Source organism: Haliotis cracherodii, unplaced genomic scaffold, assembly GCF_022045235.1.
Source record: "Haliotis cracherodii isolate W230 unplaced genomic scaffold, xgHalCrac1.p SCAF_27, whole genome shotgun sequence".
In the NCBI taxonomy this organism is placed as follows: Eukaryota; Metazoa; Mollusca; class Gastropoda; order Lepetellida; family Haliotidae; genus Haliotis; species Haliotis cracherodii.
In genome coordinates this window covers 1924120-1940119 of record NW_027266283.1, presented here as the reverse complement: position 1 = coordinate 1940119, position 16000 = coordinate 1924120, and the positions used below count along the sequence as shown (strand labels likewise).

General features: G+C 39.9%; 1 protein-coding gene across 1 annotated transcript; it reads right to left on the bottom strand.

The window, feature by feature from the left end:
- Positions 1 to 2017: 2017 nt before the first annotated feature.
- Positions 2018 to 15785, bottom strand: LOC139473295 (uncharacterized). Its single transcript, XM_071255827.1, has 4 exons — positions 15695 to 15785; positions 7391 to 7555; positions 4863 to 5099; positions 2018 to 2374 (listed from the first exon to the last, which is right to left on the bottom strand). The coding sequence occupies exons 1-4, from the start codon at positions 15783 to 15785 to the stop codon at positions 2130 to 2132; spliced, it is 738 nt and encodes a 245-aa protein (XP_071111928.1). The 3' UTR covers positions 2018 to 2129.
- Between the last annotated feature and the right edge of the window lie 215 nt (positions 15786 to 16000).

Genomic DNA, 16000 nt, shown 5'->3' with positions numbered 1-16000 from the left:
TCACTGAATTTTCAAATTTTGAAAAGTTTCTGTGTGCTAAGGTGTGTGAACTTGTGACTAGGTTGAACTTGCTTGAGAGTATATGTCCGTGTGTCTGTGGAGTGGGGCGGGGGGGGGGGGGGGCGTTGGCCCATCACGCCGCAGGCCCTGGTTCGATTCCCAACATTGGCAAAACGTGCCATGATATAGCTGGAATATTTGCTAAAGGCGGAGTAAAGTCATACCCAACATTGAATGGGTGCACGGGTGGCCCAGTCGTTTAAGGCGCCGCGATTCGCTGTGCAGAGTTGCGTCCCTTGGGCACGCCAGAAACCTATGATTGTGGGTTCGAATCCCGGTTCGCCCCGATTATGTTTCTAGGTTTGTCAGCACCATACCCGTGCTCGTTGGTTTCACCGAAGTGGTAAACGTCTAAGACCTGCATAATTTCGGGCTTTCCTCCCACATTAAGCTGACACGCCGCGATATAACTGGAATAATGTTAAAAGCGGCACTAAACCCAACTCACTCACTCACCCAACATCAAGGCTCCAACCGTCAATCAACCGTGACTAAGGCTATTTCATACCCCTGGCGTACCATCAACTCATCAAAGAACCAAATCAGTCATAATCCTTATGATTATGTTACTGGCTTCATCCTTTTGATTATATTATTGACTACACTGGTCAATATGTTTACCTATTTGTGTACATAACAGGCTTCGGCACTCCAGTGTAACTACATCTTAAACCTACTCTCCTGTATAAACAATACCTCTTGCCTGTATATATACTTGTCAACCATACTCTGTATATCACTTGCTTGATAACGTCGTTAGAACCTACACCGAAACGTCGCTCCTGATTGTAATAAAGAAGTCGTTCATCCACATATCTTATCCTTACTTAGTACTCTAAAATGCCTCTCTAAGAAACCATTACTTCACTGTGCAGTGAAAGACGGAGGATCATTGGAGCATTTCAGCATATGTCAGGAAAGCGCAGTTTGTCGTATATCGGTCTACAATTCTTGTAGAAGCATCATGTTATTCCTTATAAATCGATAGACACCCATTCAAGTGTGTAGGAAAACACTATGCTTACGAATTCACTTCGTGACGTTGTTAACTGATTTTCAAGAACAAATGCTGTAAATATTATCAAACACGAGGGAACGAATGCAGTCTCAAATAGAAGCTTTGGTTTTATCACACACATGCTACTTCTGACACAAAACCATTCTTTCAGCAATATTGAACAAAGAAATATCGAATACCTCAACTGAGTCATGGAATGTGATTGAATTTGCCACGACACAACATTAATTATATTTTCTGATTGAAAAGGATAATAACTATTCATTTGGTAATGACAATAATCGACTTTCGAACAGTAGTATATTCTTTGACCCTTAATTACATTTTTCTGATCGATAGGAACAAACACTTGAAATCAGACCACTTAAAACATTGTTACACTCATAGAGTTGGCGTCTTTCCTATATGATATTTTGCTATACATTCTTTATGTTTGTTCGGTATGACATATTTCACTTAAGGCTAGATTGAAATATTTCATGATATACTCGGTATATGACTTAGTACGAGTATTTTAAATACCTGTTCAGTATTGCAGAGCCAGACATATCTCCTTTTTATGAGGCAGATACACACACCTTGAATACTGAAAGTAACTGATGAATAATTTTTATACTGGTACTTATTGGGTTGTGTCTGTCACTGATGACATATTTAATGCCCCTATCAGCAGTGAGGAAATACAAGAGAATATTCGTAATTTGAAATGTAATAAAGCAGCTGGAACAGATTATGTAATCAGTGAAATGTTTCAATACAAAATATTGCATTGTACATACATTGTACATACATCATGCGTTGTTAGTTCGAAGAAACACGCATATCTTGTTAATACGTTTGACCATGGGCCTATGGCCTTTCAGTTTGCTATGAATAAACAATTTGATATAATGAAGGAAATATGTGGGTATATATTGTACCAATCATCTATACCCTGGTAATAGCCTCTCGAGACAGATAAACTAGCATGTGGTATGAAATAATTACTGTGTACCCTATATCACATTTTTATCATTGATAACTTCACAAATAAACTATCGCAAATCTTGCTTCAACAGTTCTGCTGTGTGTTGAAAGATCCCGGGTCTAGGATCCAGACAGTCCAACCAATCTCGTCGGTTGTGCTCGAGCAGTCGGAGAGAAAACAGTTGTCTTCTGTCAAAGAAGGATTGAAAGCGAAAGCGAGGCAGGACTCAGTCACGTGACACTTGACTGCACACTCACTGGCTATAGTCTTCGTAATGGAGGTCAAAGCAGTCTGTACCTTCTTCCCCGTAGTGGCTGAAAACCTGGATGCTGAAAGTGAATCAGTAAACGATATAAGCAATGCACATACCAACATGGAAGTGTTGTGTAAAGACAAACTATATTCATCGAGACATGCTTTTTTGAACCCTTGTAAAATGATATGACACACATCTTTTACCTACTAGGTTTGTCTCCCCCATACCCGTGCTCGTGGGCTTCACCGAAGTGGTAAATGTTTGACACCTGCATCATTTCGGGCTTTCCTCCCACATTAAGCTGACACGCCGTGAAATAACTGTAATACTGTTAAAAGCGACGTTAAACTTAACTCACTCAATCAAAATACAAATGAGGAGCGAGGGGGTGGTGGCGACTCAGAAGCATGTGGTCGATGTTGCCCTGTTCTCGGCACCATACTCGTACACTTCAACGGTTGAATAGCCAAATTTCCCTTATGCCGAGCAATATTCCAGCAGCTGCCTTCGGTGTCTACATATCACAACTTTCGAGCATACTCTTTCTACGAAGATCTCAAAGAGTGTCATGCAAATCTTGCTAATAAATTTTGTTATAAGGGTTATTGAACTCAAAAACCTTTCAAACGGTTTTATCATTAAAATGTGGGGGGCAATTCCGAACGTGAAGCATTAGAGACCAAAATGAAGCGCGATGCAACTCCCTATTTTGTCGTATGTACAATATGTTCCCGTGTGTTTGTTCAGGTTGATACTTGGCTTGACTTTGTAAAATCTCGTGAGCTGTATGGATAGGATACGCAATATGGAAATGATCATACAAATTAAACCATTACAATCAGGGGGGGGGGGGGGGGGGGGGGGTGGGAGTTGAAAGCGTTATGAATGAAAACTAATTCTAAGATATGTTCCCTACTTTTTCAGGATAATTCCGCTTATTGCAGTTTGGATTTCTTAGAATAATAGCCAAGTACTCTGCGTACTACTGACTGACCCACTGCCTGGATACATCCAGTGCTGAAAGTGAAGGCCTGGTTGGCGGACACATTGCCTGGATATATCTAGTGCTGAAAGCGAAGGCCTGGTTGGCTGACACACTGCCTGGATATGTCTAGTGTTGAAAGCGAAGGCCTGGTTGGCTGACACATTGCCTGGATATATCTAGTGCTGACAGCGAAGGCCTGGTTGGCTGACACACTGCCTGGATATATCTAGTGTTGAAAGCGAAGGCCTGGTTGGCTGACACACAGCCTGGATATATCTAGTGCTGACAGCGAAGGCCTGGTTGGCTGACACACAGCCTGGATATATCTAGTGCTGACAGCGAAGGCCTTGTTGGCTGATACAGTACCTGGATATATCTAGTGCTGAAAGCGAAGGCCTAATTGGCTGACACACTGCCTGGACATATCTAGTGTTGAAAGCGAAGGCCTGGTTGGCTGACACACAGCCTGGATATATCTAGTGATGACAATGAAGCCCTTATTGTCTGATACACTATCTCGAAATATCTGTTGTTGAAAGTGAAGGCCTGGTTGGCTGACATACTGTCATTCACTGAGTGAGTGAGTGAGTGAGTGAACAATAACGTCGCATTAGTTCATCCATACAGTGACGAGAACAAGTTTTTATATCTACAAACGTCATAAATACAGAGGTATATTTAAAGGCAAATTGGTCAACAATACTTAAGCATAGTAATATTATTTACAACTGTTTAAAACACCACTGTAAGCTACCAGCAACCAAAGTTTGGCCACCTCGCTGGGGACCATGGGGGCTTATTGGATGAATAGACTGGATGGCTCCGTCGTCAACAAGACAAGTCGACTCAAATGGAGGTTAGTCAGGTTGGTAAATTGTTTGTTTGTTGTTCAACGTCGCACTTCTCCAAAGAAGCGCTGCCTTGTCAAACCTACCCAGAACTTTTCGGAGAAAGTGAAGCCTCCCCAACACTACAGCCTTCTGCATGACCCAGATTGTAAGAATTGTTGTATTCATGGCAGCAAACCCGGGTACTCTCTCAATGTAAGTCAACAGTCGGACAACTTGGTACATGGGATGCAAGCGTGGCATGTTTTTCCTGAATCTTGTCAATCACATCAATGTCACAAGGAACAAACAATTTATAAATATATTGGATTTATCAAAAAGGACAAGATCAGGTTTGTTGGTCTGGGTGATGCTTGACATCGTATCCAATTGCGTACATATATGCTCATGATGTCAATCATTTAACTGTCTTGGTCTGACTGAATTTCCTGATTATTTACAGATTGTCGTCATGTAGCTGGATTGCTGCTGCGTGCAGCGTAAAACAAAAACAAAAAAAGAAGACAAAACTGTCCCAGTGTACGCAATCCTGGTCACTTGGTGACTAACAAAAAGAGTGTTTTAGTAGCTGTTAGTGAATACTTCACAAACCCCATGATCCCCATCATGTTTCCAATGGATAGGTCTGAGGCTGTATTCGGACCTATTCCAAAGAAGTTTGTATTTATTATTTTCCATGACTCCCTCTACATATTCTGGGTCTTTAAAATGATTTGATGATGTCGTACCTGCACCACGTGTTGTTGGAATACCCATAGCCAATGCTTCCCTCAGACCAAGATCTGGTTGCGTTGTGGCAACGAGTCGAATGTACCGAACAGGGTGTGTGGGTGTAGCGTGGAATACGTGAGTCTGTGACTCGCTTGTACCTGCTGGTGTTGTTCCATAGAGAAAGCCGACAGCACCAGGACACTGGTCAGGGTTGCTGAAGTAAGTCTGGATCTTAACTGATTGTGTTTTCCATCCTGTGTGTAGAAACGCATGGTTCTACTGAGTTCAGTTTAAGGTTAAGACAATGTGTTTAGAAATCATCAAAGTAATAATACATGTATGTCATTTTAAGCATGTTCCATACGTACGTGTATGACAACTATCAACATCATGTTATTCGTAAGGATCATAATCAAAATTAAATTGGTACTTTCACTCCTGAAGATGTACTGGTCAGGGGAATGCGCACCCGTGGGTCAAAAGTGCTTCAATTGTCTGAGCAAATAAATCCAGTTATTAATTCTATGTGATCAGCACCATAACATGGCTTTCGTCAAAAGATTGTGCCTTCCATATTCAACTGACAAACCGTGTTGAAAGTCCAAAGAACGGGTTAGGATCGGTGGACAATATTCTATGCTTCTTGAAGGAGCCTAACTGTATGCGAAAAGTGACTAGTTTGATTTGTACTCAACGTGTACGACGGCTTTGGACGTTGCCAGTGATTTAAACCACAAGACAAACATTTGTTTAGCTGTACTGTTTTACCATACTGAATCCTTACTTTTAGGCTACAGTTGAATATTTTCTGACACGAATTATGAATCCTGTATTTCCGCCTTAACTACAAGATCCCCACTTATAAGCACAAAATATGTATTTGTATATTTTTGTTTGTTTTCGAACCCAAATATTTTTATATCTATTGTTTATTTGATTCAAAGAAAATGAAAAAGCTCAAAGAAAAGCATCCAACAATATGACGCTGGTATCGGACGTTGTTTTCCAAGAAATAACGAATATTCATGATAAATTGCATCAACTGTCAGTTGAGAAAATGCCATGCATCCAATCCCATAGCAATGCAACTCTAACGTGCAGCTAAAAAAACACCACTATTGATCAATGTGATGCCACATTCATCATGCCACACCAACATGGAAATGACAGATGGCGAATCATCGGAATGCTTGATCCAGGCACCACGTACATGTAGCTTGACGTCCACATATGGCAGATATGCTTACGTCATCAACGTCTACCACGACGTGGCGGCACATCCGTACCAACCACACGCTAACACATGGATTTGAACCACGCATCTTCGTTTTTACTCCCACGCCCCAACCCATCCCTGACAACAGTCCGGAAACTTCTATAGTGTCCACTCCCGAAACGCTCTTCAAATCAACTGTTGCTCGTTCCCTACATAAATATTTATTTCATCTGACAAAATGCCATAAAGTGCAGTAAGAGTGTTGTGACCGATTCGTTTTTGATTTTTTTTTGTAGGCCATAATAACTGTTGCATTTGAGTACATATGCGACCAAAATATATTGTCAATATGTTTCTGTATTGTATTTCATCACAACCCTTGCGCTCACAGAAATAACAGGTTCCGTGCTCAAGTCCACTGACTTGGTTGATGCATGATATCGTATCCAATTGCGTACATAGGTGCTCATGATGTCAATCATTTAACTGTCTTCTCCTGACATAATTTCCTGATTATTTACAGATTGTCGTCATGTAGCTGGATTGCTGCTGAGTGCAGCGTAAAACAAAAACAACAAGCGTATAGTTGACAAAGTCATCTATATCCCCCGCCCATTTTAACACGTTATGGTCCCAAAACAGATAACAGACCCAACATTCTCTTAGCCCATGTCAAAATAGCTGCAATGGAAATTCTAAAATAAACATTTCTAAAACTCCTTAATATCCAATGGCACTAGTTCAGTATGCGCTTTATATATAGACATGCAATGTTTGGCAAGGAAATATTTAACAGTTTATTTGTTATACTACTGAAGTAAACCAATCCTATATTAAAACTTAAATCCAACTTGTTGTCATGGAAACATGAACAATAAAACATTCTAAAAGTGCTTTATATCAAAAGGCACCAGTTCAGTATGTGCCTGGTAGACATGCAAAGTTTTGTAAGAAAGTATTTAACGGTTTTTGAGTTACACTCTGGAAACGAACACCACCCCTGTAGGACCTAAGTCCAACTTATTTCCATGGAAACGTGAAAAATAAAAATTTCTAAAATTCCTAAATAGCAAGAGGCACCAGTCCAGTATGTGTCTGGTAAACATGCACAGTTTTTGTTGGAAAGTACACACACACACACGCACACACACACACACACACACACACACACACACACACACGGACGGAACCCATTTCTATATCCCCCGCCAACTTCGTTGGGGTGGGGGATAAAAAAGAAGACAAAACTGTCCCAGTGTACGCAATCCTGGTCACTAAGTGGCTAACAAAAAGAGTGTTTTAGTAGCTGTTAGTAGATACTTCACAAACCCCATAATCCCCAGCATGTTTCCAAGGTGATGTTGTGGACGTCATAGTAGCCCTGTAGATCCACCTGCCAGTAAGGTGTTGGTTGTGCATCAGTAAACATACACGTATCCGACAGTTCATCATTTCCTCTTGGATCAGTTGATGGTTTGCCGCCAAGAATATTTCCTGAAAAGAAACCATTACAGTCAACGATTCAACTGCAACATAAGTGATATGTTTGTGCGATAGGAACCTAGCCAAACGGTGAAAGATAACAAGACACCTTTGATCTAGAGGATCAACACGGCGCAAAGATGTTTTGAAGCATACCTACCTGTTGATGCAATAAAGCCATGTGTAACCCGGAAGATGAAGCAAATTGTAATTTGCATGAGGTGCTTTCAGAATCATGAAAAAGAATATGGCACAATATTCAGTTAAAATATTTATGTAATATAAAAGAAGAAAACAAACATATTTCGAAAACAAAACTGGTAATATGTTCTCACAACAATGATTTCCTGAAACATTTGGTGGATATTAAGTTGACACAATCATTGTGGTATGCATTATACTGTTGACAATGATATATCTACAGTGGTAAATTTATTAATATTTGTTCATATTTAACATTTTCCCAGTGAGAACCACATTATTGTAATATTATTTTATAATGAGGTAGATCGATCTGCACATGCAGATACTGTCAAAATTGAAACCCACAATGTTGTGAGTGCGTTTGTTATTTAAACAATGAACCATACTTCTATATGAGAGTTACCTTCCTAATGGCAATATGTTTACTCCTGTAGCCTGACACATCAATTGTTCACACTTTCCCAAAGTGCTAATATCTTCCTACACAAAAACTAGGTCAACGTCTCTGAGCAACGAAATGTTGTATGTAGAAATAGGTCGGAAAGATCTGGAGTGATACCCTGCCCCTGTGTCCTAGCGGCTGTAGGCAAGGTTGGTTGGTTGTTTTACGCCGCAATCAGCAATATTCCGGCTATATGACGGCGGTCTGTAAATAAACGAGTCTGGACCAGACAATCCAGTGATTATATCATGAGCATAACTTATCCCCATGTCACCAAGTAATTTTCTCAAACCCATAACAAAGAAGGCACAAATGTTTCAAGATACACCGAGAATACCGTTGTTCAACTGATAAGATTGTTAGTTGTTTGTTTCGTGCACGTATTCCTGTGCGATTCTTTCCACAACATTAACGATACATAGGTGAGGTGAAATGGTGTTTAACGTCGCGTCCAAGATTATTGCACTTATATAGTGACGTGCATGCACGTGTGTGTGTGTGGCTGCTTGTACTAGCCCGGGCTGATGCCGATTTATAGTGCTAGCTCACTGAGATACCATGCTGCAGTTTAACATGAATACCCTACTCAGACACAGTATACTGTATACGAGCCGACCAGTCCTTGTTTTAGCCCCTTAATGCCGAGCGCCAGACAGGGTAACAACAAGTACCATATTTTAACGTCTTTTGGTATGACGCGGTCGGGGATCGAACCCCAGACCTTCCGCTCTCCGGGCGGACGCTCTACCACTAGACCACGGAGACGGCCTAACGATACATAGTATATGGACATATCCACTGTGGGTATTCTGGGTCAGAAAAGGTTCAGCGCTTGATCTGGTTCGTCCTCCGCATTTTACCCCAAAGGTTTTTATCGTTGCACATTCGGCCAATTACGAGTTTGTCTTGTCCACAATGTTGAATATTTTCAGGTCGACACCATATAGCTCAGATATTGTAAACCGTCACTTCGAGTGACAATGATACATATGTCATGTTGTTATAAGAAATGTTCATTTAGCCCATCGACTGATACTCAAGTTATAAACATGAGCTTTAATGGAATAACAGTGACAAAACCATTTTCGTTAAATGTATGTAAATAACGGAATCTGGACCAGACAATCCAGTGACTGATATCATGAGTATCGATCAACGCAAATACGATGGCATTAAACAAGTTACCGAGCCTAACAACCCGATCCCGTCAGTCGCCTCTTACGACAAGCAAATGTTGCTGAAGATCAATTCTAGCCCAGATCGTCTCGGGTAGCTTAATATATTTGATATAATTAGCCACTAGTGTGGGTTGTTAAAAAGGGACGGTCAAACTCTAGAGACATGTTTACTTTCAAGTACTTGTATTGTACATTCATCGCTTAAGAAAGTGTTTCTCTTAAGCAAAGTAGAATATGTCATACATGGTATATTTTAAAGGGGCCACTTTAAAGCTTTCCAAAAGGTATATTGTGGACATGTCAACGACGTTTCCAAAGTTGGCGCATGACCAAACTTCCCTATTTTACCATGTACCATGTGCTCTTTCGTTTGTTCAGGTTAACACTTGATTTGAGTTTGCATGTGTTTGTAAATATTGCAACCGTGGAAAGATAGGCTCACTTTGTCTCAAGCACATGGTATCATCGCTAATTCATATCATTTCAGGCCTAGGTTTGTTGAGAGAGGTCTCATGTACTTTGACTCTATCTTGTTGATGGATCTGAGGGTTTCTCCAATGTATTTCTCCATCTATGTTGGCTTTGTTCTTGATGCGGGAAATCTGATGAGTGAAATATCCGAGGTAGGTTATGGTGATTCTGATGGGCTTTGGGGCAGGTTTGGTTGTGGTTTTTTCCAACTTTTTTATCTTATTAATTTTGTTGTTCTTACAAGTACATACATGTTCATTTTCACAACGAGGCTTGGTTGACTTCACAGCATCACAAGGTTGGTTAGTGAACATGCTGTAGGACTAACTGAAAGCTCGTTTCTGTTATTTTTTTTATTGCCATATAAGTCGAGTCGCTAGCATTTTGAACAGTCAACCATGATTGTCACCAGGTTTATACACACATTCCTTCATTTCTGGAAGGTTTCCGTCACAAGTTTCTCTGCTTGGTTTTCAGACATTGAATTTTAGAATCAATTATGGAAATATTTTCCCCATTTGCACGACACAGTCATGGACACAGTTGATGGCTTTAATCATGTGTGCAAGTATGATCTGTCAGGTCTTTTATGTCAGGTCTGTATTGCATTGTGTCATGGCACGTCCAAGGTCGTCACGCACGCTGGTTAAACCACGCATGTTGATCTCAACGTCACTTACAACCGAGTTGAGTTCATTTCTTAACTGTTTCGAGGTTTGTATTGTGCTACTGAATTTAAGATTATCAATCTTGGACTTCATTTAAGTTTAGTCAGCGCGCAAGTGTTTTCAATATATGTAATATATATAATACAGCTTATATCATACATCACACATTCTCGTTAGATGACATTTTTACGAAACGAGTGGACTTTCTATGGTATGTGATCTAGCGAAACTTAGAAAGTTCACGAGTTAACCACGTATGCCCAGATATGTTTAAACGGACTTCATTTGATCACGGTAAAAAGCGACTATATGCTTGTCGTATGAGGCGACTAACGGCTCGCTGACTTGGTTGATGCATGTCATCGATCCCCTTTGCGTGGATCGATGCTAATGATATCAGTCACTGGTTTGTTTGGTCTAGACTCGATTATTTACAGACCGCCGTCATATAGCTGGAATATTGCTGTGACAACAAACAACAAACAAACAAACAAATTATATGACCACGCTTCAGGGTTTGCATTGAACTGAAAATTGAAAATCGTGGAAGTGGTTGGGTGCGTCACGCTCATATGGGCCATCGATCTAGTGTTAGTCGTACATTGCAAATGGGTATGGCTCGATTATATATCGACTGTAGTAGCTTTATGCATAACTAATATACAATGCAAAGCGAATTTGGCTGTCTTGTTTGGTTTGATAAAGTGTTTTTAAATGTCTCTCGCTTTCATGCGATTCCTTCAGTTCTGCCAAAATTGTGAAACGTTTGGTAACAGTGAATGGCGCCTTGTGGTTTATTTATAAATGAAAAAAATAGTGTAACAGAGGTCATGGTTGTCCGATCAAAACAAATAAAACGAGTTCAACCGTGTACGGCACTCCTGTGACCTGTATCGTCACCACATGGGTAAAACAACTTCCAAACATGACATAGTGTTGCACAGGTCATCAAGCGCACAGTTTAAATCAGCAGAGTCACTCAGCACTTGATCCTTCTTGGGCATTTGAGGACTGATCGTGTCCGTTGTGTGAGAGCTGTGCATTTGGACACTGGACCTGATTGGCGCCTAAGCCAGGTTAGGGGGTGAGGTTTGAAATGTATTCAACTGTTTATTTACACTCAGCAGACGTTGTTTGCTTGCGAATAAATCCTTTATTCCGTGAAAGAATTCTCCACATAAAAAGTAAATTAGACTTGCACAATACCTGGCTAGTTTGACAATAAGACTGTGCCAGTGTGAAACATTTTTTCTTCTTTTGTTATCTCATTGTGTTGGAAGTTAACTAATGAAAGGTTTCGTTTGCAAATTATCCATGTAGTGTTAAGTTTCGCATAGAGTTTCTTCACAAGAAGGTCCTCAGGTAGAGCCGAGAAGTCGTCTTGCACAAGGTCTTCTGTGGCGTTATCACATATGTCTTGCAGAGAGGTGCCTTCCTTGTGATCACTTGGCTGAATGGAGCAGTACTGAGGCAGATTATCCATGATAATGATTCCAGGAACATTATGAAGCTCGACATCAGTTGACAAATTTTAAGGGTCACAATTATCCTCAGGCCAGCATTTGAGAGACAGTTCAGATATTTCTGCAGTGTAAGTCTCGAGACATGCACAGCTTGCGCCTCGATGACAGTTATCTTGAATATACTCTCTTATCATTGGACATTCGGCAGAGTCACGTTTTTGCATTGCCCGCAATGTAGAATATCTTAAGGCCAACGTCATATGTCTTGGCTTCAAGTGACATTCACACAGATATGTCGCTTTGAGACCAGTTATACAAAAGGAATGACATTTTATTTAGTCAATTAACTGAAAGTGATCAACATGAGCGTGTACGGTGATGGTGTGTATCGTATTATGTACCATTTCCATAATTATAAGAAATATTTGCTACAAGCAGAGTCCATTATACGATTCTCACTTTATTATGAGTGAGTGAGTGAGTGAGTTGGGTTTAACGTCGCTTTTAAAAGTATTCCAGTTATATCACGGTGTGTCAACTTAATGTGGGAGGAAACCCCGAAGTGATGCATGTCTCAGACGTTTACCACGTCGGTGAAACCAACGAGCACGGGTATGGTGCTGACAAACCTAGAAACATAATCAGGGCGAACCGGGATTCGAACCCAGAATCATAGGTTTCTGGCGTGCCCAAGGGACGCAACTCTGCACAGCGAATCGCGGCCACCCGTGTCCCCCACTTTATCATGAGCATGTGTTTAAAGGTGACGGGTGCCACCGGCGAAGCAGGATACGCCCACCTCTTCGCGAACACCTGGTATCGTCATTATTTGTCACTGATTCATAAACACATGCTCGTGATAGGGTCAGAATCGTCCAATCTATTTGACAGATATTTCTTTGAAATATGGAAAGGGTTTTGTCACTTCAATTATGACATACAAATAGGCAGTTTGTTTAGTATGAACGGCCATATGGCTCATAGTACAGTTCAGTTCAGCAGAAACATAGCATAACATACATTCACCTTAGTCTTCATACATTGCTAAAGATTTGATAACATCTTCATTGGTCTAATCCAAGAAATTTACCATTAATTGATTGTCTTTGAGTGTAATATCTATATCAGATGGAAACTTTGATCTCAACGTTGTATATTTTACGCATATAAAAAGAACATGAAACTTGTCTTCAATCTTCTGGTTGGTACAGTTAGTAAATGTACAATTTACAAAATCACTATCCTTGGTTCAACGACAATTATTGACATGGAAGTTATGGAGAGATCTTCTAATTTAAAAGAGCTCTAAATACAGATTGATTTTGCAATATACTTAAATATATTTCTGGATGCCAACAATGATTTCATACTAGCATAATGAGAAAGTGTGCAGAGGAAACTTGTTGGTGCCAGTTTTGCTGAAATAAATCTCAAAATCATTGTTTTAATGTTTTCTATTTATGAATCATTATCAAATAGAGATGATACAAGATGTTTGCGAAAATGTGGCCATATCCTGCCCCGAAGGTGGCACCCTTCAGAAGCAAACCAATTGTTCACCTGAAAAACACACGGAAATGCTACACGTTAAAATGGAAAGGTGCATTGGACATCATTTTGGTTACAGTGCCAACGTTGGAAATGTCCCTCCCACGTCTACCATGTACCCATTTGAAAGCTTGTATACGAATTTGCTTGTTGTAGCGCTGTTCAAACAACTTTTGTAGAAAAGTAATATGTTACCCATTAACATCTCATTATAAATAGAATGCTCGATTGTCCTTCAATAGATCGAGCTGCTGGAATATTGCTCGACATAAAGAGAAAGTTGACTATTGAACAGCTGAAGTCAACCCGATTGTTACACACTCTTGTTGATTGATTTTGTTAGAAACTTGAGTGCAAGTATCATAGGTATATACAACTTTGCGGAAATGGACAGATCGTACCATCGTTAATGCAAATATTGTATACAACACATTGAAAGCAGCGCGTAAATAGGGTTTGGGTGAACTTTCAATTTCAAAGGCTGACACGAAAGTACAGCAGAGGTGGGGCCTTTTGTATAGATACTCATTGTATGAACAGTCAATAAACGAGAACCATAGTGGAAGTATATTTCCGTAGCCACATCAAATAGATGACAAAGACCAATGTGAATCTGGTTCACACCGATACAAGTATTGCATGAATAATTTCAGTCACAAATATTAACCGTGCAGAGCGAGGCAACGCTAAAGACTCGCTGAATGAATGAATGAATGAATGCATTATAATCATTGATTTACATGTTTCACCATCCTGTCATTTGTCCTGACTCAAAGGACGGTATAATAAGTATTTCAAAATGATTTCTAGCATCTGATTCTTCAAGTTTACTAAGGATCTAAAACACCTGAGAGTGTCACATATTACCTTATAAATCTTACTTGGTAGACATATGGAGGACAAATCCAAAGTTGGCGCATCGACCAAAATTATGCCCAAAGCAATTTCCTACTTTAACATATGCCATATGCGCCTTTGTTTGTTGAGGTAAACACTTGACTTGCCTTTTCATGTGTTTGTAATGGTTGCAACCGTTGGGAGATAGGCTCGCCGTGTCGCAAACACTTGGTATCATCACTAATTCATAGTGATTAACAGGCAAATGATTATGGCATAGTCGGAATCTGACAATAGTTGTGTCGCTTCTTAAGGTCACTAAGAGGCACTAACAGCTTCTATTATTGGTATAAGACTATTTCATATGCTTAAGCACTGTCTGGCAATGGTGTATGCCGAGACTAAGGTCAGAAAAAGAATTTTGTTATGGTAAAACAGAGGATGGTATGACACAGACCAGTCTAACAGAGGGTGGTACATGATAGGATGGTATAAGACGATATGTTACATGCAATCCAAGGATGCGTTATATATTTATTCCCGTTATGGGCCCTGGATATTAATCTTGAGAAAATACGATTTCGAAAAGTGTGGAGGAAGCCCTCCAAAGTATCAACCCAAAAATCTAACAATACACCAGGAGGATGTGTAAATTCATATGCATACTTAGGCCTATACGTTACTGCAAGAGTAATTAACATCGAAACCATTCATTCCTATTGATTCCTTAAAATAATTTTTGACATTCCTCTGTACAATTGCCACCATTATCTTGCTGGGAAGTGAGGTTGTGAAATTTAAAACTGAGAGAGCTCAGAATATGTCAATTGGATGGTATGTCAAGTTTGTTTAATATAATTTACACACCACCAAATGCTGCTGTGATGGTGATTGTGCTGGCCCCTTGTAATAATACACTAGTTGCATTTCAAAGACGTCAACGATGTTTAGTGGTGGTTTTGGTGATGATATGTTCACTTAGGAGCAAATAGTACAATATTGAAATCAGTTATAAATAGTACATTAATTACAAACAATATAACGTAGTACATCTATTATAAATAGGGTCGTAATGTAAGATTATGAACCAGATGTTGATAAAGATATAACTGATTAAAATATGACTATTTCCTAGTGAAAAGCTATGGCGATAATTTGTGACGTCTCAGTTGACATTGGACGTTTCAATATTATCAGATGGACACAGCAAACATTTTTACCTAAGTTTCAGGTTTTGTTTCAGAGATCTCGAACTGAGTCCTGTGCACACCAACCAATTTCATTGTGTGTTGAAAATACAATTAAACTAAAACAATATAATATCAAAGGTGCCCTCATACCTGCATTTGCGCTGCTGGCTGTAGGGATCAGTGTCATGAGCAACGTTGTTTCAAACAACGACATCGGAGGCGACATGCTGACTGCTTCCATGCACAAAGCCAAATGTAGTTATTGCAGTGTATGTGTGAGGAGGTGGACTTCACAGTGTTGTGTTGTCATGGTGGCATCAATACTTTCCTCCTGACGGTATCGGTGTTACGTATGTTAATTATGAGATAACAATGGAACGATGGTGGTAACAAATGTCATTAAATATTTTACAACTGGGTGTGTTTACTTTAGGAAAATCTTACTGAGCAGCATGC